Source organism: Oncorhynchus nerka, linkage group LG11 (genome assembly GCF_034236695.1).
Source record: "Oncorhynchus nerka isolate Pitt River linkage group LG11, Oner_Uvic_2.0, whole genome shotgun sequence".
NCBI lineage: Eukaryota > Metazoa > Chordata > Actinopteri > Salmoniformes > Salmonidae > Oncorhynchus > Oncorhynchus nerka.
The window spans coordinates 54,320,657-54,348,033 of NC_088406.1; the positions used below are offsets into that span (position 1 = coordinate 54,320,657).

The following is a 27,377-nucleotide window of genomic DNA, read 5'->3' on the forward strand; positions in this document are numbered from 1 at the left end:
AAACAACATGAAGTTAAGGCCACCAAAAGTAGAGAAGACATGAGGAATAAAATTCCAGATAGAAGTGGGTCTTCTTAGGAATTGTTTTATCCAATTGATCTTAAAAGTATTATTTAAAGTAGTAAAGTCCAGAAAATTCAGTCCACCATTCTCATAAGTGTTCATTACAACAGTTCCTAATGTAATGGGTACGGTTTCTCCAAAGAAAGTTGAAAAGCATCTGGTCTATCTCCTTGCTTATTTTACTGTCAAGATATAAAGATAGAGCACCATATGTTAGTCTAGAGATACCTTCAGCCTTGGTTATTAGGACTCTACCTTTTAAAGATAAGTCCCTCTGTAGCCATTGATTTAGTTTTTTTTAATAAGAGGGTTAAAATTTAGTAAGCCTCTAGACTTCTGATCCTTTGTAATGGTTATGCCTAAATATGTAAGTTCTTCTTTTACTGGAATACCATAATATGAAGGTGTCACACAATCTTTGACAGCTATGAGTTCACATTTATTAATGTTAAGATATAGACCAGACGCTTTGGAAAAGGATTGTATCACATTGATCGATATGGGAATTTGGTTAGCGTCTTTCAGAAAAAGTGTAGTATCGTCAGCCAGCTGGCTTATAATGATTTCTTTACCAGCTATGGAAATACCTTGTACAGGACTATTATTTAAAGAATTTGCAAGAAGTTGGGTGATTAATAAAATCAGGTACGGAGAGATAGGACAACCTTGCCTAATTCCTCTCTTTAACTAAAATCTAGGTGAGGTGCCATATTTCAATCTGTTACCATTTTGCATAGAGAGTCTTAATAGCCTTACAGAAAAAATCCCCAAAGCCAAGTCTCTCAAGGGAGTGGAAGAGAAACTGATGCTCTACTGTGTCAAATGCTTTATAAAAATCAAAAAATAATATGAAGCTATCCTCAGTTATTAGGTCTGAGTAGTCAAGTATGTCTAATACTAGTCTGACATTGTTAGAAATATGTCTGTTCCTCATGATGCCAGACTGTGTTTCATCAATGATTGCATCCAGGACTTCTTTAATTATTTTTGCAAGTAGTAAGGCTAATATCTTATAGTCATTATTAAGAAGACAAATTGGACGCCAGTTATCGATGAGCAGCACTTCTTTTTTTAGGCGTAGGTTTCAGTGTTATTAACCCCTGACTCATTGTAGAAGGGAGAACATTGTTTTTAATACTCTCTAAAAAGACTTCAAATAGGAAGGGAGCTACTTGTTCAGAAAATAATTGATACAATTCTGATGTAATTCCATCAACACCTGGTGATTTATTGTTCTTTAGATGTTTGATAGACTCTATAATCTCTTCAACTTTGATGGGTTCATCACACTGTTTAGATTCTATATCACTGATAGTGAACATTATTCAGTGAGTTAAAAAACATATCTGTGGATTCCTGACAGTACGTAGAGCTATACAATTCTTTGTAAAAATTGCTACAGTATTTAGCGATTCATTTTTGGTAATCTGTAATAACACCATCAATGTTTAACTTATGGATAGTGTTATTTTTAGAGTGAAATTTCTCAAGTCTAAAGAAATAGGATGAATTCTCTTCTCCCTCCTCAATCCATTTTTTCCTATATCTAATAAAGGCTCTTTCTGCTTTTAATTTATATATATCATCCAGTTTATTTTGTAACTCAATTAGTTCCATCTTCTCCTCCCCCAAGAGGTCGGCTGGGGACCTCTGAGAAAGGGAAGTTATCTTAATGATCACCTTTTCCTCCTCAGCTCTTCTGGTCTAAGCAAGATCACTACCATATTTTCTAAGGTATTTGGACACCTCAAATTTAAAGAGCTCCCAGTTCTTGCAAAAATATTTTTCTTCACAAGCCCTTTCCCAAAAGTGTGAGAGCAGATCTTTAACCTCAAATTTAAAACCTCTCTCCATATATCAGTAACATCAAACTTTTCCATAAAAAGTATTAAACCCAAATTCTGATTGGTTGGCCTACCTGGGGGCCATCTATCAGTTGAATTATCTATTGTAATGTTAAAGTCCTCTCCTATCAATAATAACGAATTGGGAAATTTAGATAACCAATGAAGTATATGTTTCTCTATAGATTCAAGCAACTCATCATTTTCATGTTTGGTGTTGTACCCGTAGAAGTTTACAGTAATGAGCGTAATGTCATTGTAACCGATCACAAGACAAATAAAGTGACCAAAGGGGTCACATTCCGAGTGTAGAATATTACCACCAAAGGTATTTTTCATTGTAGTGACACCAGCGGAGCGTTCAGATCCATGGGAAAGCCAAATATCGTTGCCCCACTGTGACCTCCAGAAGTTGGCATCAGCCAAAATTGAGTGAGACTTGAAAAAAGCAAAAATCTGTTCGAAATTGTTTAGCAAATAAAAATAAGGCCTTGCGCTTCACATTGTTTCGTAATCCCCTAGCATTAAGAGATAATATAGACAAAGACAAAACAACAAAGATTATATAAAAGTATAAACTGTAGTAGGATGAGTCAAAGACGTAGGAGCAGTGAACGTAAACGATAAGGAACCGAGATCTGCACCATTTAAAGTGAAAATAGCTTATGCCATAACCTTTGAGCTAGACGTTATCTGGCTTTGAAATTCAACTCAACTGGAAATGATGTTCAAGACCAAACCAAGGGTTCTTGTAGTAAGAGAGACTAAAAACCCTCTTTAGTGTAATCAGGAACTATTCTGAGAAATAAAACAACAAATAATAATTTAAATAAAAGGGTACCTACTATTTTAAGTACATATGAAAACTGATCATAAAATAATTGAATAACAAAATGTTTTACATATAAACGTTCCTAAGACCTTTTTTGGAAATAAGTATTAATAACTAAATAGAACAATAACTGTGTAAAGTCAGAACAGACCTGTATGCCCTTTAAAACAGTATCTTAGTTACTGTATACATAAAAATAAATACAGCTTTCAATCTTCTTCGTAAGTTTGTAAACAAAATAGGTCTTCTGGTCATACAAGAACAAACTAATAAATTTAAATACCTGAGTATTCCTGAAAAATAGTCACCTGATGCTTGTGTAACGGATGTGAAACGGCTAGCTTAGTTAGCGGTGCGCGCTAAATAGCGTTTCAATCGGTGACGTCACTTGCTCTGAGACCTTGAAGTAGTTGTTCCCCTTGCTCTGCAAGGGCCGCGGCTTTTGTGGAGCGATGGGTAACGACGCTTCGAGGGTGACTGTTGTTGATGTGTCCCTGGTTCGCGCCCGGGTATGGGCGAGGGGACGGTCTAAAGTTATACTGTTACACTTGTTAGGTAAACAACATAAGGAAAATGAGAATACCATGGCTGAAACCATCAACCTGTTCCTTCTGGTGAGATTCTATGGAGGAATATGGATTTCTGAACCGTTGATGAAACCTCGTCCTCCGACGAAGTAAGCAGCCTTCCCCACATTTCGTGCTAAGTAAGGGATGTCTACCCTAGGCGATTGCGCAATGTCCCCATGAGTGACACAATACTGAGCCAATCATGGTGCAATGCTCCTATTTTCTGGTGGCCCGCCTCACCACCACAGAAAGCCCTGAGCTAGGCTGAAACACCTGCATTTTGGAGCTGCCTTACTCAAGAAAACAAAAAAGAGACCGTGGTTGTATGCGGCTTTATTAACTCAGTTGTATATATATATGTTTTTACATTGTTTGCAAACTGATATGTGACACGTATTAATGCCAAAATAACATGCAAGCCCCCCCCAATTAAAAATAAATATATATATATAATTTATTTTTTTGCTAAAAATGTGGGTCTCAAAACCGGTGGGGCTCTGCCTGCCCTTAGTATCTCTATTCCACTGCTCCTGCCATCTCTACACCATTACTGTCCATATCAGGCTTTGTCTATCTGGCTTGCTCATTGACACTACAACATCAACAACCCCACTATTAAGTGCTTGTTTAGCCAGTACATGAACTGCCTCATTCCCCTCCACACCTAAATGGGCTGGAACCCAGATAAAGCTTGTCTGTATACCCATCTGTCTAGCCCTGAAATGGGACTGCAGACTCAACACTGCACTTGAATTAGAGCAAATAACTACTATGTCTGGCTTGACTTCCTCCACCCACTGCAAGGCCAACAGTATGGCCATCCGCTCCGACGTTTATACAGCCAGATGATCCGTAATATATTTCTTGACTGCCACCCCACATTCCTGCACTGCAAATGCTGACCCAGTATGTCCTGTCCTTGGATCTTTTGAACCATCTATGAAAATGGCCACAGAATCCTGATATACACAGTATCCAGATGTCTATTAAACAAATCAGATGGATCAACACCCTCCCTATCTTTCTATAATCTCCCCAACACTGCCAGACTACTGGAGGCGGGAGCAGCCATGGTGGATTCACAGGAATAGCTACCGTTGGACTAAACTCCCTTCCATACAGTCCCATCTCCCTCGTCTGGGTATTACTCACCCACCCAAAGCTTGTGTTCTGTCCTCGCTCATGTTCCCAGCATGCCTGTAAAATCCCTTTCAAAGGATGAGACACCCCATGTTACTGTAGGTTTACCCAATAACTCATAATTCAATCATTCATTTCTACTCCTCCAGGCTATCTCAGGTTACAAACACCAACTCATTCTATGGAATGCAGTTACACTCACACAGATGATAGAGTACTCATCAAAGCTATTCGAAGCATTACAACATAATCTTGTAATTTTTCTACCATAGGGCTGTCGGACCATACTCTATACTGCCATAGTCTATTACAGATCGGATCAATGCAACATACATGGCCCTCGATGAGGAACGCCCAGCTGCACACTCCTTCCCCGTAAGACAGTTTATCCTATTTAGCACCTTACACTTTCCCACCACTCTCTCAATGTGTTTTGCCCAGGTCAGCCTAATGTCAAAGCACACCACGAGGAACCTGAGGGCCCCCACCCTCTACAAGTTTATCCCATATAACTTCAATCATACCTCATCTCCCACCTTCCTCCTGGTAAAGAACACTGTCAGAGTTTTCTCTACAGAGAACCTGAATCCCCACATTAACGCCTACCGCTCGACCACATCAATTGCTTCCTGTACTTTCCTGACTACAGTATGTATGGCACATTTCTTCCCCTCTTCCATTACCCCATCATCTGCAAATAACGACCTCCCAATATCCGTCCGTACCTGAGAGTAAACCTCATTGGTCATGATTGAGAACAACCGGGGACCAATCACGCTCCCCTGAGGTGTACCGTTATCCACTAGGTAGCTGCCTGACAAAGACTTCACCACCCTCACCTGGATAGACCTTCCAAACAGGAAGTCCTTTATCCAGTTGTACGTTGCTCCTGGGTCCATAGTTCCCCTCCCTTCCTGAACCCACTCTGATTTGATTTATTATTTCTTAATTTTTTATTTAACCTTTATTTAACTAGGCAAGTCAGTTAAGAACAAATTCTTATTTCCAATGACGGCCTACCCCGGCCAAACCCAGATGACGCTGGGCCAATTGTGCACCGCCCTATGGGACTCCCAATCACGGCCAGTTGTGATACAGCCTGGAATTGAACCAGGGTCTGTCGTGACGCCTCTAGCACTGAGATGCAGTGCCTTAGACTGCTGCACCACTCGGGAGCCCCTAATGTGGCGATACTAACCCCCTGCTCTCCAGGAAATAAGTATGTTGTTCTGTAGTAATATGTTCCATAATCTTACATGCATGTGATTTTAAAGCTATTAGCCAATAGCTTGTTGGCCTCTTTGGTTCGTTCTCTGGCTTCCAGATTGGTACCACTACTGCCTTCTTCCAGTTGCCTGGTAGTTTCCCTTACTCTGTCACTCTGTTGTACAACACCAATACCTTATCCAGTGCCTCATTACTAAAATGGGCCAACATAACATAGCACACCTCATCTTTCTCAGATGAAGTTAACCCAGCCGTACATATTACCCTCTCTCCCATGGTAAATGGTGCATTCGATAAACATCCTCCCTCCTATCCAACACTCCAGGGTTCTCCCCCCTCGTTCTCTCTCAGTCCCTCTGACAGATTTGCTGAGCTATGCACTTGGACAAATGCTTTGGCCATCATCTCTGCCTTTTCCTCATATGTTACTGGCACATCCTCCCCACTTGTCAATACTGGATTATCCCACCCCACTCCCTTCTGGCCCCACTCATCAATACTTTATTATCCCACGCCCTTCTGGCCCCACTCATCAATACTGGATTATCCCACTCCCTTCTGGCCCCACTCATCAATACTGGATTATCCCACTCCCTTCTGACCCCACTCATCAATCCTGGATTATCCCACACCCTTCTGACCCCACTCATCAATACTGGATTATCCCACTCCCTTCTGACACCACTCATCAATACTGGATTATCCCACTCCCTTCTGACCCCACTCATCAATACTGGATTATCCCACTCCCTTCTGGCCCCACTCATCAATACTGGATTATCGCACGCCCTTCTGGCCCCACTCATCAATACTGGATTATCCCACGCCCTTCTGGCCCCACTCATCAATACTGGATTATCCCACTCCCTTCTGGCCCCACTCATCAATACTGGATTATCGCACGCCCTTCTGGCCCCACTCATCAATACTGGATTATCCCACGCCATTCTGGCCCCACTCATCAATACTGGATTATCCCACGCCCTTCTGGCCCCACTCATCAATACTGGATTATCCCACTCCCTTCTGGCCCCACTCATCAATACTGGATTATCCCACTCCCTTCTGACCCCACTCATCAATCATGGATTATCCCACACCCTTCTGACCCCACTCATCAATACTGGATTATCCCACTCCCTTCTGACCCCACTCATCAATACTGGATTATCCCACTCCCTTCTGACCCCACTCATCAATACTGGATTATCCCACTCCCTTCTGACCCCACTCATCAATACTGGATTATCCCACTCCCTTCTGGCCCCACTCATCAATACTGGATTATCCCACTCCCTTCTGGCCCCACTCATCAATACTGGATTATCCCACTCCCTTCTGGCCCCACTCATCAATACTGGATTATCCCACTCCCTTCTGGCCCCACTCATCAATACTGGATTATCGCACGCCCTTCTGGCCCCACTCATCAATACTGGATTATCCCACTCCCTTCTGGCCCCACTCATCAATACTGGATTACCCCACTCCCTTCTGACCCCACTCATCAATACTGGATTATCCCACTCCCTTCTGGCCCCACTCATCAATACTGGATTATCCCACTCCCTTCTGGCCCCACTCATCAATACTGGATTATCCCACTCCCTTCTGGCCCCACTCATCAATACTGGATTATCGCACGCCCTTCTGGCCCCACTCATCAATACTGGATTATCCCACTCCCTTCTGGCCCCACTCATCAATACTGGATTACCCCACTCCCTTCTGACCCCACTCATCAATACTGGATTATCCCACTCCCTTCTGGCACCACTCATCAATACTGGATTATTCCACTCCTTTCTGACCCCACTCATCAATACAGGATTATCTCACTCCCTTCTGGCCCCACTCATCAATACTGGATTATCCCACTCCCTTCTGACCCCACTCATCAATACTGGATTATCCCACTCCCTCCTGGCCCCACTCATCAATACTGGATTATCCCACTCCCTTCTGCCCCACTCATCAATACTGGATTATCCCACTCCTTTCTGGCCCCACTCATCAATACTGGATTATCCCACTCCCTTCTGGCCCCACTCATCAATACTGGATTATCCCACTCCCTTCTGGCCCCCCTCATCTTCTTAATCATCCCCCACACTTCTCCCACAGGTGTCGCCCTTCCAATGGTGCCACAGAACTGACGCCAACATGACCTCTTTGTTCTCCTCACCAGGGCCTGGGCCTGCTTATACTGAATCAGATGTTGGAAGTTGTGTGTCCTTTTCAGCACTCTAAATACCCTGTTCCTAGTCACCATTGCCCCACACTCCTCCGTCCACCATCGTACTGCTTTCCTCCTCCTCCTGCCTGAACTCTTATAGCCTCAGTAGCTGCCCCCACTAAAGCTGTACCCAGTTATTCATAGTATCCACATACCCTCTTATATCCACCGATCCATCACCTGCTCACTCATCAGCTCGTGAAACTGGTTCCACTTTGCCCTTCCAAACACCAACCTGCCTACTCCGTCCACTGACACCTCCTCCTCCCTCAGCCTACTGTGCATACAGTAAGATAAGGATCACTCCCTACTGTCGAATCCTCCCATACCTCCCACAGACAGATTCCTGCCGTTGCATTAGATACCAGAGTGAGGTCCAACGTAGACTCTTTCCTTGTGGCTACATCACTCCTGGTCTTTCATTTAAATCAGATTTTACATCACTTGGCTATTTCCATCTATTCGTTTCCCTCCCCAGAGTGTGTTGTGGGCATTAAAATCCCCTCCCCCTACATCTCTGTCCATTACGAACCACTACATACCCTGTATGATAAACTCCGAAGTCGGTTTAGCTTAGCTGGCATATCCACAACGAACTGCTGGAACTACTGCCCATTAGCCAACAAGCTTCGAGCATTCCATTCCATTGTAGTATTACCACCATAACTAACATCCAGTAATACATTGAGGTAATCTCAAACCTCTTCTCATGTCATATCTCCACCCACCTGCCCCGTAATCCCCGGTCTAGATGTGCCTACCCATCTCTCCCTTGAACATTTGCTTGACTCTGAGAGATTTTTGCCTATGCGCCATACGGAACAGTCTGGAGCTCTGGCTGGTCAATCAATCAATCAGTCACTGTTTAAAGTGCCTCTAATTCTAGCAAAACATTTAACCAAAAAAATGCTAATACTCCTTACACAATAATTAATAATAGTACAACATTAAAATAAGTTCAAAAGACAGTTTCAAAACCATAATAATACCTGATCTGCATGTAGCAGTCAACGCTGACGAAGGTGAGGAAGAAGATGGACACATACATGCTGATGTAGATTACCACGGCGCTCACCTGGCAGTGGAAGACCATGAGGCCCCAGAGCGCCACACCCAGGTCTTTGGCCACCTTGAAGGGCAGGGCCAGGGTGAGCAGGAGGTCAACGGTCAGGAGATTGACCAGGTAGACATTGATGCTCTTCTTGTCATTGTAGCTGTGTACGAACACCCAAAGGGCCACCCGTTGCACAACTGAGCAAGAGGACAAGTACATTAGAGTATCTAGTTTGAGAAACAGTCTTCTCACAAGTCCTCAACTGGCAGCTTCATTAAAGAGTACCTGTAAAACACCAGTCTCAACGTCAAAAGTGAAGAGGCGACTCTGGGATGCTGGCAAAAGAATACAGACACGGGTCAGAGGAACTCTGCCTAGAAGACCAGCATCACAGAGTCGCCTCTTCACTGTTGACGTTGAGACTGGTGTTTTACAGGTACTCTTTAATGAAGCTGCCAGTTGAGGACTTGTAAGGCAGTTGAGGACTTGTAAAGGTATCAATTAGCCTTTTAAAATGATAAACTTGGATTAGCTAACACAATGTGGCTTTGGAACACAGAAGTGATGGTTGCTGATAATGGGCCTCTGTACGCCTATGTAGATATTCCATAAAAAATCTGCCGTTTCCAGCAACAATAGTAATTTACAACATTAACAATGTCTACACTGCATTTCTGATAATTTTATGTTATTTTAATGGACAAAAAAATGTGCTCTTCTTTCAAAAACAAGGACATTTCTAAGTGACCCTAAACTTTGGAACGGTAGTGTATATACTAGGCATGTCAGAGGAAGGCCCAAGAAAATGTCAAAGACTCCAGTCACTCAAGTCATAGACTGTTCTCTCTGCTACCACACGGCAAGCGGTACCGGAGCGCCAAGTCAATTACCAAAAGGCTCCTTAACAGCTTCTACCCCCAAGCCATAAGACTGCTGAACAATTAATCAAATGGCCACCTGGACTAGATACACCCCCCCCCACACACACACTTTGTTTTTGCACTGCTGCTACTCGCTGTTTATTAAACCCTACCTACATGTACAGTCGTGGCCAAAAGTTTTGAGAATGACACAAATATTAATTTTCACAGTCTGCTGCTTCAGTGTCTTTAGATATTTTTGTCAGATGATACTATGGAATACTGAAGTATAATTACAAGCATTTCATAAGTGTCAAAGGCTTTTATTGACAATTACATGAAGTTGATGCAAAGAGTCAATATTTGCAGTGTTGACCCTTCTTTTTCAAGACCTCTGCAATCCGCCCTGGCATGCTGTCAATTAACTTCTGGGCTACATCCTGACTGATGGCAGCCCATTCTTGCAAAATCAATGCTTGGAGTTTGTCAGAATTTGTGGGTTTTAGTTTGTCCACTTGAGGATTGACCACAATATCTCAATGGGATTAAGGTCTGGGGAGTTTCCTGGCCATGGACCCAAAATATCGATGTTTTGTTCCCCGAGCCACTTAGTTGCTCCATCATGCTGGAAAATGCATTGTTCATCACCAAACTGTTCCTGGATGGTTGGGAGAAGTTGCTCTCGGAGGATGTGTTGGTACCATTCTTTATTCATGGCTATTTTCTTAGGCAAAATTGTGAGTGAGCCCACTCCCTTGCCTTAGAAGCAACCCCACACATGAATGGTCTCAAGATGCTTTACTGTTGGCATGACACAGGACTGATGGTAGTCTTCTTCCTTGTCTTCTCCGGACAAGCTTTTTTCCGGATGCCCCAAACAATCGGAAAGGGGATTTGTCAGAGAAAATGACTTTACCCCCGTCCTCAGCCGTCCAATCCCTGTACCTTTTGCAGAATATCAGTCTGTCCCTGATGTTTTTCCTGGAGAGAAGTGGCTTCTTTGCTGCCCTTGTTGACACCAGGCCATTCTCCAAAAGTTCCCCCGCTCATTGAAACAGTGTCGGTAGTCCCTATATATATATATTGCCTTGTTATTGTTTTTTGTGTGTTTTTTGTCCTTTATTTAGTACAGTGCCTTGCGAATGTATTCGGCCCCCTTGAACTTTGCGACCTTTTGCCACATTTCAGGCTTCAAACATAAAGATATAAAACTGTATTTTTTTGTGAAGAATCAACAACAAGTGGGACACAATCATGAAGTGGAACGACATTTATTGGATATTTCAAACTTTTTTAACAAATCAAAAACAAAAATTGGGCGTGCAAAATTATTCAGCCCCTTTACTTTCAGTGCAGCAAACTCTCTCCAGAAGTTCAGTGAGGATCTCTGAATGATCCAATGTTGACCTAAATGACTAATGATGATAAATACAATCCACCTGTGTGTAATCAAGTCTCCGTATAAATGCACCTGCACTGTGATAGTCTCAGAGGTCCGTTAAAAGCGCAGAGAGCATCATGAAGAACAAGGAACACACCAGGCAGGTCCGAGATACTGTTGTGAAGAAGTTTAAAGCCGGATTTGGATACAAAAAGATTTCCCAAGCTTTAAACATCCCAAGGAGCACTGTGCAAGCGATAATATTGAAATGGAAGGAGTATCAGACCACTGCAAATCTACCAAGACCTGGCCGTCCCTCTAAACTTTCAGCTCATACAAGGAGAAGACTGATCAGAGATGCAGCCAAGAGGCCCCTGATCACTCTGGATGAACTGCAGAGATCTACAGCTGAGGTGGGAGACTCTGTCCATAGGACAACAATCAGTCGTATATTGCACAAATCTGGCCTTTATGGAAGAGTGGCAAGAAGAAAGCCATTTCTTAAAGATATCCATAAAAAGTGTCATTTAAAGTTTGCCACAAGCCACCTGGGAGACACACCAAACATGTGGAAGAAGGTGCTCTGGTCAGATGAAACCAAAATTGAACTTTTTGGCAACAATGCAAAACGTTATGTTTGGCGTAAAAGCAACACAGCTCATCACCCTGAACACACCATCCCCACTGTCAAACATGGTGGTGGCAGCATCATGGTTTGGGCCTGCTTTTCTTCAGCAGGGACAGGGAAGATGGTTAAAATTGATGGGAAGATGGATGGAGCCAAATACAGGACCATTCTGGAAGAAAACCTGATGGAGTCTGCAAAAGACCTGAGACTGGGACGGAGACTTGTCTTCCAACAAGGCAATGATCCAAAACATAAAGCAACATCTACAATGGAATGGTTCAAAAATAAACATATCCAGGTGTTAGAATGGCCAAGTCAAAGTCCAGACCTGAATCCAATCGAGAATCTGTGGAAAGAACTGAAAACTGCTGTTCACAAATGCTCTCCATCCAACCTCACTGAGCTCGAGCTGTTTTGCAAGGAGGAATGGGAAAAAATGTCAGTCTCTCGATGTGCAAAACTGATAGAGACATACCCCAAGCCACTTACAGCTGTAATCGCAGCAAAAGGTGGCGCTACAAAGTATTAACTTAAGGGGGCTGAATAATTTTGCACGCCCAATTTTTCAGTTTTTGATTTGTTAAAGTTTGAAATATACAATAAATGTCGTTCCACTTCATGATTGTGTCCCACTTGTTGTTGATTCTTCACAAAAAATACAGTTTTATATCTTTATGTTTGAAGCCTGAAATGTGGCAAAAGGTCGCAAAGTTCAAGGGGGCCGAATACTTTCGCAAGGCACTGTAAATATTTTCTTAACTCTATTTCTTGAATTACATTGTTGGTTAAAACCTCTACAGCAGGGGTGTCAAAGTCAAATGGACGGAGGGCCAAATAAAAAAATCAGCTACAAGACGAGGGCCGGACTGTTCGAATGTTCATTGAAAATTTTTTAAATGACGCATATAGTCTAGTGAACCTAATTGAACCTACTGAAAACCTAACAAATATATTACAATATGATCAGATAAATAAAGCAATATTTTCTTATGGCTCTGTCAGTAATCTTTAATTTTCAACAGACACAAAAGACAAATTTCCTTTATATAAATATCCCCATAACATGAACATTAAATGAAAGAAACCGGTATTCAAGGCACCATCAGTAGACTATATTTTCTATTTTAGCAAAAGTGGGCTAAATTTACTTCAAAGAAAAAACAATAATAGCAATTTTCTATCATCCACTCAACTGAAATATTTTTAAAATATAATTGGATTGAAATACAAAAAAATAAAGTGCAAAAATCTATTAATCAAAGGAGGCCTCGTTTTAATTCCTCTGCCTTTTGTAGCCTTTGTTCCATGTCCATATTCTTGTTTTTGTCCGCGTGTTTCGTTTCATAATGTCGTCTCAGATTATACTCTTTCAGTACCGCCACACTTTCTCCACACAGAAGACACACAGGTTTCCAGCTACCTTCGTGAACATATACTCCGACTCCCACCTTGTTTGAAACCCCGGTTCTCAGTATCCACCTTCCGTTTTGCCATTTTTGATGGGTATCTGAAAGTTAATTTTACTGTGATGCTGACGACTGCTGTGCCAATAAATATTGAAATGAAGCAGCCTACTGCTCGGTGCGTCACCTTTGCATTGTGGGAAATGTAGTATTGGTGCGTGTAAAAGATCTGCGGGCTGCCGGCTTGCTGCGGGCCGGTTCTAATAATAAATCAAGATCATCCCAGGGGCCGTAAAAAACCTTCTTGCGGGCCGGATGTGGCCCGCGGGCCTTGACTCTGACATATGTGCTCTACAGGATCGGTGGGTCCCACACAGGACGGTTGAGCTAACGTGGGCTAATGCGATTAGCATGAGCTTGTAAGTAACAAGAACATTTCCCAGGACATAGACATATCTGATATTGGCAGAAAGCTTAAATTCTTGTTAATATAACTTCACTGTCCAATTTACAGTAGCTATTACAGTAAAATAATACCATGATGTTGTTTGAGGAGAGTGCACATTTATGAACTTGAAAAGTTATTAATAAAACCAATTAGGCACATTTGGGCAGTCTTGATACAAAATGTTGAACAGAAATGCAATGGTTCATTGGATAAGTCTAAAACGTTGCACTTACACTGCAGCCATCTAGTGGCCAAATTCAAAATTGCGCCTGGGCTGGAATAATACATTATGGCCTTTCTCTTGCATTTCTAAAATTATGGTACAAATGTTTTTTTATTTGTATTTGCTTTTACCAGATCTAATGTGTTAAATTCTCCTATATTCATTTCACATTTCCACAAGCTTCAAAGTGTTTCCTTTTGAAATGGTATCAAGAAAATGCATATGCTTGCTTCAGGTCCTGAGCTACAGGCAGTTAGATTTGGGTATGTCATTTTAGGCGAAAAAGTGAAAAAAAAGGGTCTGATCCTAAGGGCTTGTAAGTAAGCATTTCACAGTAAGGTCTACTCCAGTTGTATTCGGCGCATGTGACAAATAACATTTGATTGGGTCATAGACAACGCACTGATGGAGGGTGTCATCGGTGGAGTTTGTGGGAAGCGTCATCATCAATTGGGGAGTAGATAGTCTAACACAACATGCATCTTTGACTGATGTTGTGGCAGAATCAGAATTATTTAGGTAACATTGATAAATAAGATGTTTTATCAATGTTCATAAGTATGCTTATTTGGGAAAAGTTACTTGGGGCCCAGAGAGGGGAGAGGTCAGGTTTGTCTTATCTGTGAATGTGTCTGTAACTATTCCTAAACCATGTGAAGGGATGGTGTGATTAATGGGGAACCAGCTAGTTGGCTCCACAATGTCTGTGTGCCAGTCACTCCTCTCCGTAAGCTCGTCCAGGAGGGGTTGTATTTTTTATGGGAGTATCTAGAATTGATATATGCCATTGAATGAGGTAATGTTTTGCCCTAAGTGGTACCAAGAACGAGAAGTAGAACATCGTCTAAGAGGGCAAACTGAACGATAATTTATAGCTAATGCTGTCTGGCAATAGGATACTCTTTTTTTCTGGTAAAAGGTTCTTTGTGTAATGTTCCTAAGATCTGTTATTCGTCATGTGAGTTTTGATGGGTGTGTCTTGGCTATAAATGATACTAAGAACTGTTTTGTAAGCACTCAGAGAATTCATTTATAGACACTGAATTGATCTGAGAGTCACAGGGCTATGGTGAAGCTCATATAATTAGAGATGGACTTTATGATAACTCTGACTTGTGTGTGGTGTACTCTCTCATGATTTGGTAATACAGGAAATTTCCGAGACATTTGGCGACGAGGAAGGGATGTGAATCTTCACTCTGTGACCATTCCTGACAATCTAGGTAAATAAATCGTGCACGAGGGATCCCTCAAGATTGGCATCTTAGGGAAACCACACTTCGGGAACGAAGTAGATGGACCAACCTTTGATCTGAGAGGAAGCGAGCAGAGTGGATACCACATCTCGAACTGAGGTTTTTTTTAAAGAAAGAGGTGAGCGAACCACACACACTTGAAGTCAAGTTTTTTTTTAAATATGCCTTTGTTACGTATACTCTGAGTGTGAATTCCTCTGTAAGGAGGGCACCTTGGAGGCGTAAGCAGAGCAGAGTCAGAGGAGAGTAATCTGAGAGTTTGTGGACTCAAAGATACTCTGCCACTGTCCGGTTGTGAGTGACCAAGAGCTGCCCTGACACTGAATTGATCACAGTGGGGATTGGTGCGGTCTGTGGGGGTGAGGGGCCAGGGTGACTGTGTGAAACATGGTACTTGGTGAAGCCCTATTGGAAGAAGGACCTCATTCTGTGTGTCTGTGTGATTGTCTAAGTGACCCTCAGACGTGGTGAATTCCAATTATTTTAAATGTGCTAGCCAGGTATGCCCTGGGTTACTCTGTGAGTATTTTGTTATGGGATCACTAGGTAATATTTGTCGGAGCGTTCTGTGTGAGCGGGGTAGGTTGACTCTGTGTGAGTAACCTTTCAAGTATGTTCTGATGTTCTGTGTGAACGTCTGACCAGTTCTGTGTGAACATCTGACCACTCCTGTGTGGGTGATCCTTAAAGTTCTGTGTGAGTACCTACGATTTCTTATGTTTTATATGGATTCTGTGAATATTTGAAATGATGATTAATTGTATGTGTGTATAATCAATTACTTAATTGTAAAGTGGGTTTATTTGCGGAGAATCTCAGGCATTTACATAGTGTTGGTGGGGTATAGTGGTGAGCATAGCTGCCTTCCAAGCTGCAGCCCCGTGTTTGGTTCCCAGCCAAGGCGTTAACTAAAATCTGAGTTTTTGATTGTAATTAAACTATTTGTATGTTTTGCCTGGAAAATGATGGTCGCTTGTGTTTGTATAAAATATAAAGTGAACGTTTTAAATAGCTTGTTTGGTTCAAATTGAAAGACTAATTCATTCAATTTAAAATAAGAGCGAAGCGACCCAAGACAGTGTCTGTTGCCTAAATGATCTGCTGGAATAATGTATTGAGAATTGAGTCGTATTTAAATAACTGTATCAATAGAGGAGACAGTTACCTAAATTAAAGAAATTCTAAATAATAGCGGAGAGATAATGGCGATAGAGAGGTGCCCACCGAAATGTTTTTCATTCTTATAGATTGACTGACACATGTTATAATTTTGGTGCTGTGTGTGTTATTTTTAAAGTCTTGGACATTTCATAAGTGTGAAGATGAAAGAGAAGAGAAAGTTGTACAGTTTGGTTTTAAAGCTTTTGCCCACTGGGAAAAAAGAAATAGGATATGTTGAGCTGAAAGTGATTCAGGTGTGAGTAAGGAAACATTGTGATAATGTGTTCTGATGGTTATTGATTCTTGGTTTGATTGTTTAGGTAACACCATTGAATTTGAGCAGGAAAGTTAATGTAGTCTAACATTATAATCTGTTTCCATTATGTGGAACAATGTCAGGTCATTAAAGTTGATTGCAGGTTGAGTAGTTTGAGAGCCTGTTGGCAGAAGACTGAATGGGTATTAATGTTGAAAAGCAAGCTTGGGCCAAACTAGTAAGGTAGTATGTTATAAGTGGGGGAGTATCATAGATTTTAATGATAGTTTTGTTAACTCTATAGTCAAAACAATTGCATATGTTTTGGGAAACTATCTAGGTTGAATATTGTTATTTGTGTTTTTCCCCTGATACATAGACATCTGTCTCAGGGGCATCAGTTGTTGTTTTTTAAGAAACATGCTGATTGTGTTTTATTTTATTGAGATGTAAACATGAGTCTCTGAGCAATTTTGTCATCTGAACCATCATAGTAGTGAGTTCTTGTGTAGTTTGTTTGTTATTTGCATGAATTTATCACTGTATCATCTGCATACATTGGAACTTCAGACCCTGTATAGACAGAAGGAAGATCATTAATGTACATGCTGAACAGTATTGACCTTTGGGGAATGAAAACTTTGTGGATATGAGTGGAAAAAAGTTTGTTTTGATTTTTACGCTGATGAGACAGCGCTAACTTTTGAAAGATTTTAGATTTGTTAAAAATCAGGATAGTTTTTACTAAATTTATATCAACAGGTTGAAATGATTAGATTGCTGATTAAAGGGGTTTGTTTATTTGTTACTGTTTATTGTTTATTTTAGGTGTTGATTTTACTTAATTAAACAAATTTCCATGGCACTGACAAAAAAAATCCACATGTCCACACATCCACAAATCCACAGGTCATACAAATTTGAATAGTTTAGAAAACTGAGGCCAGCCAGCAAAACATAAACAAGTGTACTGCAGTGATCTTAGTACAACACCTAAAAAATAATACTTACTTCAGATGTCACTCTTTCGTTGTGTCTGTTTGTTGGTTTTCAGCTGAGACACCGAAGTCACTGTCTGTTTAAAATGACATTACAGGAAGTGGTGAACACTATGAGTTTCATGTTCAATTTCTTTAGCGTATACACCTAGACGACATATCCTAGACAGTCAGTGACCTGTAGAAGGAAGCCCAAAAAGATTTCCATTCTGAATCTCACCATTTTGTAGTTTGAAAAACAGTCTAACCATTTATTTTTTATTTTTTTTATCTCAGTGTACTTAAGGAATACGTTTGCTTGACAGTATCTCACCATTTGTACAGTAGATTGAAACAAGTCCTATTTTTGGTTGAAATGTCCTATTTGACAGGTCTATTTAGCATTAGAAACTGAGATATAATCTAACGCTTTAAAAGAGGATGCACTTTAATTGCATATTTTATATTTAGGTGTTACTATTTGCTCCAATATTGTTTTGGCAATCTGTATGTTGGACTTCCTCTTGTAAAAGCCTTCCTCATACCACACAAAAACAAAACGCTTTTAGCTATATTATGTTATGCTTTTAAGGTTTTACATTTTGAGGACAGGAAATTCTGTGGTGGGTTTCGGCGGTCTGTATCTGCTACAGGAACTGATGCACAGAAATAACATGTGCTCCATAGAGAAGTGTCATTTCTGTTCCCTAATCTGTGCTTTTGATCATACATGGAAATTATGACAGGTACTCATTTCTCATGTGTATCATTTATTGGAGCTTGCTACAAATACATAAGACACGAAGTGCACAGACACTAACCCTGGTGTTTTATCTGGCTGTACGTGTTGCCATGATTTGATTGATTGAACGCACAATGATTAATATTGTACTTTTGTCAAAAACAATACTAGAGCCATTGACTAAGAGGACAATGAGTGTGCAGGTTGGTTGAATAGAGAGGTTGGGGACAGAAACAATGCCAAGCAGTATATTTCTCCATCTAAATCACTAAGGTAAACCACAGGTTACATATAGTCAGGTCAAGCTGTCGTCTGAGTTTATTATTAAAGGAAAAATTATAGCTGAGGTCGAGGCTCTCAGCCGGGCAAGATAGCGGTACAAGGAAAATAGGCAAATGTTCTATCTAGACCAAAGGATGCCCATAGGTAACCCATTTCATATTCTGTATTGAGTAGAGACATCACATTTTTAGTTAGCCAATTTTAGCCTCAATGTATGTATTTTATAATATATATTTATTTATGTTCCAGGCAGTTCCATTTTTTTCCGCCCAATACAAAGTTCTAATCATTTCTAGGTATGTGGAAGAGATGCTGGAAAAAATATATACAGTAGATAGACAATGTACAATATATACAGAAATAGTTCGAGTAAACAGATTAGCAAAGGAAAACAGTTTTACGTGTATAGCATCCGATTAATTTGTGGCAATAAATTACATTCAGAAGTTCCTTTACAACTGCCATTTTCAACAGATTCAACTGTACTGGCACATGATCCAGAAGGAGGGCAGTGCGGTGTGTCCTTAAACAATTTAAATGCAATGCGACCAAATATTAATTGAGTGTACGTAAACTTTTGACCCATTGGGAATGTGATGAAATAAAAGCTGAAATAAATCATTATCGCTACTATTATTCTGACATTTCACATTCTTAAAATAAAGTGGTGATCCTAACTGACCTAAGACAGATCATTTCTACTGGGATTAATTGTCATGAATTGTGAAAAGCTGAGTTTATATGTATTTGCATGTACAGTTAACTTCCGACTTCAACTGTATATGAGATCTCTGCCCACCTGCCCCGTTATCCCTGGTATAGATGCTCCAACCTATCTCTTCCTTGAACCTGTATCTCCCTGGACCTGGACCTCCCTCACTGCCTCACCATATGACACCCTTCTCTCCCCTCCCACTTGTTGCACCTGCACTGCCTGCTTCATTGCCTCAAAACCCACCATACACCACACTATGAGCACCCCCACAGCTGTAGCACTTTGGTTGTACACCATTGACACAGTTCCCATACTCATGCTCCCCTCCACACCTGGCACGCCTCTTTCTCTCTTTACAGGCTGTTGCCACGTGCCCAAACCTCTGACAGTTAGAACATCTTAAAGGCTTGGGTACATAAGCCCTCACATAATAACTCATATATCCTGTGGCTACTTTATTTGGAAGTATCCTGTCCGTGAAATGTAACAGAATAGACGGGCTATCTACCCTCACTTCATCCCTTGTTGCTTGCCATCTTTGAACATTCACTGGAACACTTCCTCTCAAAATGTCACTTACCTCTTTAGTGCTAACACTCACAGGCACTCCTGTTATCACCCCAATGAATCAGTCCAGCTGCTCAACACCACCTTACAGTTCCCTATTTGCTTCACTCTGAGCTTTTTGCCTCCGACCCATGTCTTTACAGAACACAAACAAGCTCCCATCTCTTAACCCTATTGTATTGACAACTTCCCCAATCAACTATTTTATCACAGCCGTCAACCTTATCGGACTCATTGCCCCAACTCCCCCTTCGTCCCTGAACCTCAGAATCACTTTAAGCTCCTCTTGACCTCCATGATCCCCTCGCAACTTATCTTGCCCTTCCTCCTCAGCACTCTCTACCACTGAACTGCCTCTGACGTTGGAAACTCTGTTGCTTTCCTCAATCATCCTTTTCTTCATATCCTCCATAGACCTCGTGCTCCCCTTCAAACCCCTACTCCCTTTCTCTCCTGCTTTGTTTTTTATTTTTCCCTCTCTCCCCTTTATTTGTACCGCTATGCGCGTACTTGCTTTGCTTTCTTCTCAGTCACTATCTCCTACCGTCTCTGACCCAGTTACAGCTGGGCTGAACTGCCATCACGCCGAGTAAAGTTTGATTGTTTGCCCATTCCCCTTCAATCGAATTGCAGTTTCTCTCTGCTACCACCCCTGCCAATCCTTCTCCAGACATGTTCTCACGTGTTCTTCAAGCAGAGTCCTGAATGTCAAGTTGATTGCGCTTGATTTTTGGATTGATGGAAGTTAAATTGACCACATGACACACTGCACAAAAGCAGGGCCAGGTTCATGCTTGTAACACTTTTGAATGCAGGTCAAAAGGGAAATAAAAGTATTAACCAGTAGACTGTCATTCGCTCCCACCTGCCAAATACCTGTCCCCACCTTTGTTAACAGAACTGCGGGACAACAGGTGGCGAAGGACACTGTCTACCGGAGGCTGGGGCGACACCATGTGCTAGCTAACTAACTAGCTAGGGTGGGTCTAACTAGCTAGTTAGCAACACTTTGTGCTACTTTTAGTTAGTTAGTACACGGTGTCACCCACACCAGACAGGCGTGGGAGAAGGACACTGTCTACCGGTCGCCCCCGCCTCCCGCTAGCACAGCAGGTGAGAGGCTAGAGCGACATTGTGTGTTAGCTAACTAGCTAGCTTGCTAGTCAGGGACACCGTGTGCTAGCAAAATATGAACAAAAGCATGAGATGAGCTATAAAACTTAGGGGGTGGGATCCTGCCCCATAACAAAAAAAGTATAGAATTGCAGGAAATTAGCTTTAAAACTGAAACATTTTCTCTTAATCTAATGACAAAATGTGTAGAATACCATTATAAAACTAGACATTTTTCTCTGCACTGTGTCAAAATGTGTTGAAATGCAGGAATTTAGCAAAAAAAGAAGCAATCATCTGTTACTTTAATTCAGTGTGATCATGCAACAATGAAATGTAAAACAATGCAATCATAACATCACAACATCATGGGACTGCATAAAACACCTCACAGCGAAGAATAATTTTTGTCTAGGCCTACAGGCTACTCTATTGTAAAGTGGTTTGTAAAATGTTTTTCATACGGCGGTCATTCTCTGTTTCTTTATCTCTGTCACCCCCTCTCTCTCTCCTACTCCTTGGCAGTTATTGGCTGTAGCTTCAAGTCTTCACTGGCTTGGGATGGTGTTCGAATCCCGTCTGCTCCTCCTACTCCTGAACACCTCCCTGACCCTCTGTCTGAATGCCTTGGAGAAGTAGTAGTAGAGCACGGGGTCCAGGCAGAGATGCAGCACCACCAGCAGTAATGTGGACTCCTTGGCCAGGAAGAGGTGCCTCTTGGTCTGGCAGTCTGGAGTGATGACCTCGGTCTGGGCCAGCGTATAGGGCGTCCGTACCACGTGGTATGGCACGAAGCACACCACGTACGCTGCCGTCACCACCATAACATTGACGGTTGCACGGCGAGCATGGCGCCACTGTTCAGGGTCATTCCTGCTCGCCAGCAACCTCTTTAGCACCAGACCGTTGGAGACGAGGACAGCCGTGGACGCGTTGAGGAACAGGATGGTACAGAGGAAGACTGCGAGGCCGTGCCAGTGGAGTCCCACCTCCTGCTTCAGCTTGGAGCAGCTCAGGAACTTCCTCTCTGGGACGTCCTGGATGGGCAGGGCCATGTTGGGCACCATGATGAGGAGCACAAGTAGCCACACCGTCACTGACATCAGCCTGGCGAAGCCCACTTCTTGTATACGGAACAGTCTGGAGCTCTGGCTGGTCAATCAATCAATAAATCAATCAATCACTGTTTAAAGTGCCTCTAATTCTAGCAAAACATTTAACCAAAAAAATGCTAATAATCCTTACACAATAATTAACAATAGTACAACATTAAAATAAATTCAAAAGACAGTTTCAAAACCATAATAATACCTGATCTGCATGTAGCAGTCAATGCTGACGAAGGTGAGGAAGAAGATGGACACATACATGCTGATGTAGACTACCACGGCGCTCACCTGGCAGTGGAAGACCATGAAGCCCCAGGGTGCCACACCCAGGTCTTTGGCCACCTTGAAGGGCAGGGCCAGGGTGAGCAGGAGGTCAGCGGTCAGGAGATTGACCAGGTAGACATTGATGCTCTTCTTGTCATTGTAGCTGTGTATGAACACCCACAGAGCCACCAGGTTGGCAGCTATGCTGGTGAGAAAGACCAGGATGTAGAGCACGCTGAAAGGCTCCATCTGGTCATTGACAACACACTGAGGGAGGGTGTCATCGGTGGAGTTTGTGGGAAACGTCATCATCAATTGGGGAGTAGATAGTCTAACACAACATGCACCTTTGACTGACAAAAAAAATCCACATGTGGTTAGGTCATACAAATTTGATCAGTTTAGAAAACTGAGGCCAGCCAGCAAAACATAAACAAGTGTACTGCAGTGATCTTAGAACAACACCTATGAACCTTGTTTAAAAAATAAATAATGAGAACCTTACTCTAAATGTCACTCCTCCGTTGTGTCTGTTTGTTGGTTTTCAGCTGAGTCACCGAAGTCACTGTCTGTTTAAAATGAGATTACAGGAAGTGGTGAACACTATGAGTTTCATGTTCAACTTCTTTAGCGTATATACCCAGACGACACATCCTAGACAGTCAGGGACCGGTAAAAGGAAGCCAGAAAAATATTTCCATTCTGAATCTCACCAATTTGTAAACAATCTAACCATTTAAAAAATATATTTTTTTATCCCATTATACCCAAGGATTACGTTTGCTTGACATTATCTCACCATTTGTACAGTAGATTGAAACAATCCTATTTTTTGTTGAAATGTCCTATTTGACACGTCTATTTAGCATTAGAAACTGAGGTGTAATCTAATGCTTTAAAAGAGGATGCACTTTAATTGCATATTTTATTTTTAGCTTTATTTGCTACAATATTGTTTTGGCATTCTGTATGTTGGACTTCCTCTTGTAAAAGCCTTCCTCATACCACACAAAAACAAAAAGCTTTTAGCTATATTATGTTATGCTTTTAAGGTTTTACATTTTGAGGACATGAAATTCTGTGGTGGGTTTCGGCGGTCTGTATCTGCTACAGGAACTGATGCACAGAAATAACATGTGCTCCATAGAGAAGTGTAATTTCTGTTCCCTAATCTGTGCTTTTGATCACACATGGAAATTATGACAGGTACTCATTTCTAATGTGTATCATTTATTGGAGCTTGCTACAAATACATAAGACACAAAGTGCACAGACACTAACCTTGGTGTTTTATCTGGCTGTACGTGTTGCCATGATTTGATTGATTGAACGCACAATGATTCATTCTGTACTTTTGTCAACAACAATACTAGACCCATTTATAAAGAGTGTGTGTGCAGGTAGGTTGAATAGAGAGGTTGGGGACAGAAACAAGGCCAAACAATATATTTCTCCGTCTAAATCACTAAGGTAAACCACAGGTTACATATAGTCAGTCAGGTCAAGCTGTCGTCTGAGTTTATCAGGAAAATTTAAGTCTGAGGTCTAGGCTCTCAACAGGGCAAAATAGCAGTACAAGGCAAATAGGCAAATGTATGTTCTATCTATACCAAAGGATGCCCATAGGTAACCCATGTCATATTCTGTATTGAGTAGACATCAAATTAGCACATTTTAGCCTCCAAAACAAGTATTGACATTCTAGGCAGTTTATCTTTTTTTCCCCAATACAAAGTTCAAATAATTTCTAGTAGATAGAAAATGTACCAGAGGAGGGAAGTGCGGTGTGTCCTAAATTACACTGGCCCGTCTCGACATGCTGAACGACGTCCTTGTCTGGGTGCATGGCAGGGTGGTCAGGTTCCCCTGGCTAATTCTCCTAGCTCCTGGCGGTGGAGCTGTACTGTCTGGCTGTGCCATTGTTATACTAAGACGCCTCTGCATGCCCAGCTGGGCCCTGAAGGTCTTACAGAAGATGAAGTAGATGAGTGGGTCCAGGCAGGCATTGAGGACTGACAGCAGCACCGTCAGCTCCTTCATGTAGTAGAAGGCCTGATGCCAGTAACACCTGTGCAAGAAGGGCCGGATGAAGGCGTAGGGCAGGCGCACCAGGTGGTACGGCACAAAGCACACACAGAACACAGTGACCAGAACTAGCATGTTCCTCTTGGAGCGGCTGAGGTTCCTTCCGGATCCACAGGAAGGATGTTTCTGCTGGTTCAGCTGCGCCTGTCGCAGCCTGAGGATGGTGCACCAGTAGAAGAAGACGAGGGAAAACAGAACAAAGAGGAAGATGGCGGCCGAGAAACTGTGGATTATCTTGTAGATCAGTAGAAGCTGGGTGCTGTGGAGGGAGTCGCAGCCTATGGTACCGGGGATGAGATCTGCACCCCAAGTGGTGAGGAGGGATACGGTCAGGTACGCAGATGATGAGGCCAGAAGGGTGACCCAGGTTGCCATTGAGATGTAGTGGGCAGCACGCACCGTTTGCAGGGTGTGGGTCTCCAGAGGACGGACGATCTTCAGGTACCTGTAGGCAGTAGGATGGCTTAGCAGGGGTAAGAGGAATTGAGAACTGACTCATTACTGAGTCTTACTGATGTTGTATTCATGAACATGGCTGCCAACCTGAATGGTGTCAGTGAAATGTGCACCTTTTGAAGGTGAAATTTGCAACAACAAAAAAAGATACATTTGAAAGGTAGCTAGCACTGACGACACTTACGCAGCATCACAAGAAGACTATTCAACTTGATTCACATATACAAATCAAACAAGATTGCTGTAGTTGTGTCACTGGACATGAGAAAGGAATTTGATAGGGTCAGCTGGCCTTTTCTCTTTACAGTCCAAAAAAATTAAATGGATAAAGATTATATATACACAACACCTACAGTATCTGTTGTAAACAATGGGAAAATGTCTCAACCATTTATGCTGGCTAGCAGGGGCATTCTCATGAATTTTTTCCACTGCTATTTCCCTCTTTATAGAACCTCTTGCCTGTGCTATCAGACAGAACAACCAAATCCATGGCATACAGGCTGACAGACATGGACTTGTCAGTTATCAATAAATACCTGTTGGCTGCGATGTAGTCCATGAAGAGGATGCTGGCGTACATGTTGAGGTAGAAGGCCGTGGCTCCAAAGTTGCAGTACACATGGCGCATGATGGTCGAGTTGTGGGTGGCGTAGTTGGCAATGCGGAGAGGCAGACACAGGCTGAGGAAGAAGTCTGCCGCGGCCAGGTTCTGCATATATACTGTCACGCTGGATTGGTGGCGCTGGGCTCGGCAGAAGTAGACCCGCACCGTGAAGCCGTTGAGAACCACGCCCACCAGGAAGACCAGGGAGTAGGTTACGGTGAAGAATGGGTGGGCGGAGATCTCCATCAAGCCGCAAGAGGCCGACCCAGAACCATTTCCCACAGTGTAGTTCATGGTCTGTACAGAGGATGTATTGAAATAGCTGTCCATTCCTCCCAAAATTGAATCATTAAAACATTTCTAGCCCGTCTATCTATGGGTAACAGGGTTGACGTGTTACGCTCGACGTGCTCAGTTTTCCACCACAAAATGGCCAAAAAGAGTAGAACCAGCTTTTTATTTTAAAAGTTGCACCATATTAAAAAGGGAGGCCAGTTCACGTAACAAGGTTGACCTTAAATTGAGGGACAGGATTCTTAAGAATATTTATTTTTATGTGATTAGTGATTCATCTAATCACATGAATTACATAATACTCTTCAGAAATGACTTTGTCAAAGCAATAACACAACTAGGGCTTTACAATAATGGTGAAAAACCTGGAAAAGGTCTGGTGTTAAGTGGTTAAAAATCTTCCTAGAAGTCACAGAGGATGCACAGAGGGGCATGTCGAAATGATACATTTTGGCACTTTAGCAAGTCATTATTCATATTAAAAAAATATATATTTATTGAATTTTCCATGTGGCCTATGTTCAAATGAATTAAAATATCAAAGGGACACAAATGTCTCTCTATTCGTGGAACAACCCTCCTATCTATCTGTTATACAGATCCTCGAATATCAACCTTCTTCTGCCTCAGTTCCTTACAGCATCTTTGTCAATCTCCAACAATGAATTAATGATCTTGGTTAAGCTTTGTAGTAGTCATCAATAAATCATTATAACTGCTTATAAGTAATAGTATACATTTGAAAATACTCATTTATGAATAGAATGTAAACTATACATCGTTTATTCATGCTTATGCATGAAAGTGGTACTACCATGATATGTAAAATATTTAACTGACAGGGAAATAGATATGCTCATCTGCATCGCTCCACTATTGCTCTCTTAAGCTGTTACTTAAAAAAATATTTCACTCATTTGTTGCAGAAATATTAAGTTATCACTATGTAATAGAGAATGTTATGAATATATCTCTTACCCTTCTTTCTGTTCCAAAGATACAGTATGTCAGCTGGACCGCCTAGTTAGATCAAAGTATGTTCTCTATATTCTCTACAACTTCCTTTTTCCATGAGGTAGTGTGAATGCATATGAATGCGGGTGTGTGTGTGTCTCTGTGTGTGTTGGTGATAGACAGAAAGCGAGAGTAAGAATGCCCGAATGCACGTGTGTACATGTGTGTGAGCGTGCATGTGTTCTAGAGAGAGAGGAAGAGGGCGCATGGAAATATTTGTCTAGTCAAGAAACAGTGATGTAGTGATAGCTAAATAGGTCATCAGTCAATACTATAAATGCAGGTCTCAGATACTGCATTTGGAAGTCAAATCAAGAGGTCGCTTTACAAATATATACTTTTTGCCCCGTAGCAGTTCTCCTCACTGAATTGAGTTCATTGCGATGGTGTGATAAAGTCATCTGGAGCATCCACAGAAACATCACTTCTTGAATTCCCTACTTGGCTGTGTTCCAAACAAGTGAAAGACACACCCTCTCCCCTCAAATTAAGTGGACAGTTCAGAAGACGTATCATGAAGTATGACGAATTGACACTTGCAAGGCAATGGGTGAGGGAGGAATAAATTTCT

General features: G+C 41.9%; 1 protein-coding gene across 5 annotated transcripts; it reads right to left on the reverse strand.

Moving 5' to 3' along the window:
* Window positions 1–21,261: 21,261 nt before the first annotated feature.
* Window positions 21,262–27,236, reverse strand: gpr171 (G protein-coupled receptor 171). 5 transcript variants are annotated; one of them, XM_029673273.2, is made up of 4 exons: window positions 26,771–27,199; window positions 22,856–22,919; window positions 22,289–22,703; window positions 21,262–22,129 (listed from the first exon to the last, which is right to left on the reverse strand). In XM_029673273.2, exons 3-4 carry the CDS (start codon window positions 22,660–22,662, stop codon window positions 21,526–21,528), a joined length of 978 nt encoding a protein of 325 aa, XP_029529133.1. In that variant the 5' UTR covers window positions 22,663–22,703; window positions 22,856–22,919; window positions 26,771–27,199; the 3' UTR covers window positions 21,262–21,525. The 5 variants fall into 5 exon arrangements, 4 of the variants coding, with proteins under 4 accessions (XP_029529133.1, XP_029529135.1, XP_029529132.1 ...); XM_029673275.2 differs by lacking the exon at window positions 26,771–27,199 and having other exon boundaries at window positions 21,262–22,125; window positions 22,375–22,703; window positions 22,856–24,129; XM_029673272.2 differs by lacking the exon at window positions 21,262–22,129 and adding an exon at window positions 25,431–25,795 and having other exon boundaries at window positions 22,660–24,880; window positions 26,771–27,236.
* Window positions 27,237–27,377: the final 141 nt, after the last annotated feature.

Coding starts and splice junctions, on each gene's coding strand:
- gpr171 (XM_065024663.1), bottom strand. CDS start 25,828: ATGGACAGCTATTTCAATACATCCTCTGTACAGACCATGAACTACACT. Junction 24,881..25,430: donor GACTACATCGCAGCCAACAG/GTATTTATTGAT, acceptor TACTGCCTACAG/GTACCTGAAGATCGTCCGTC.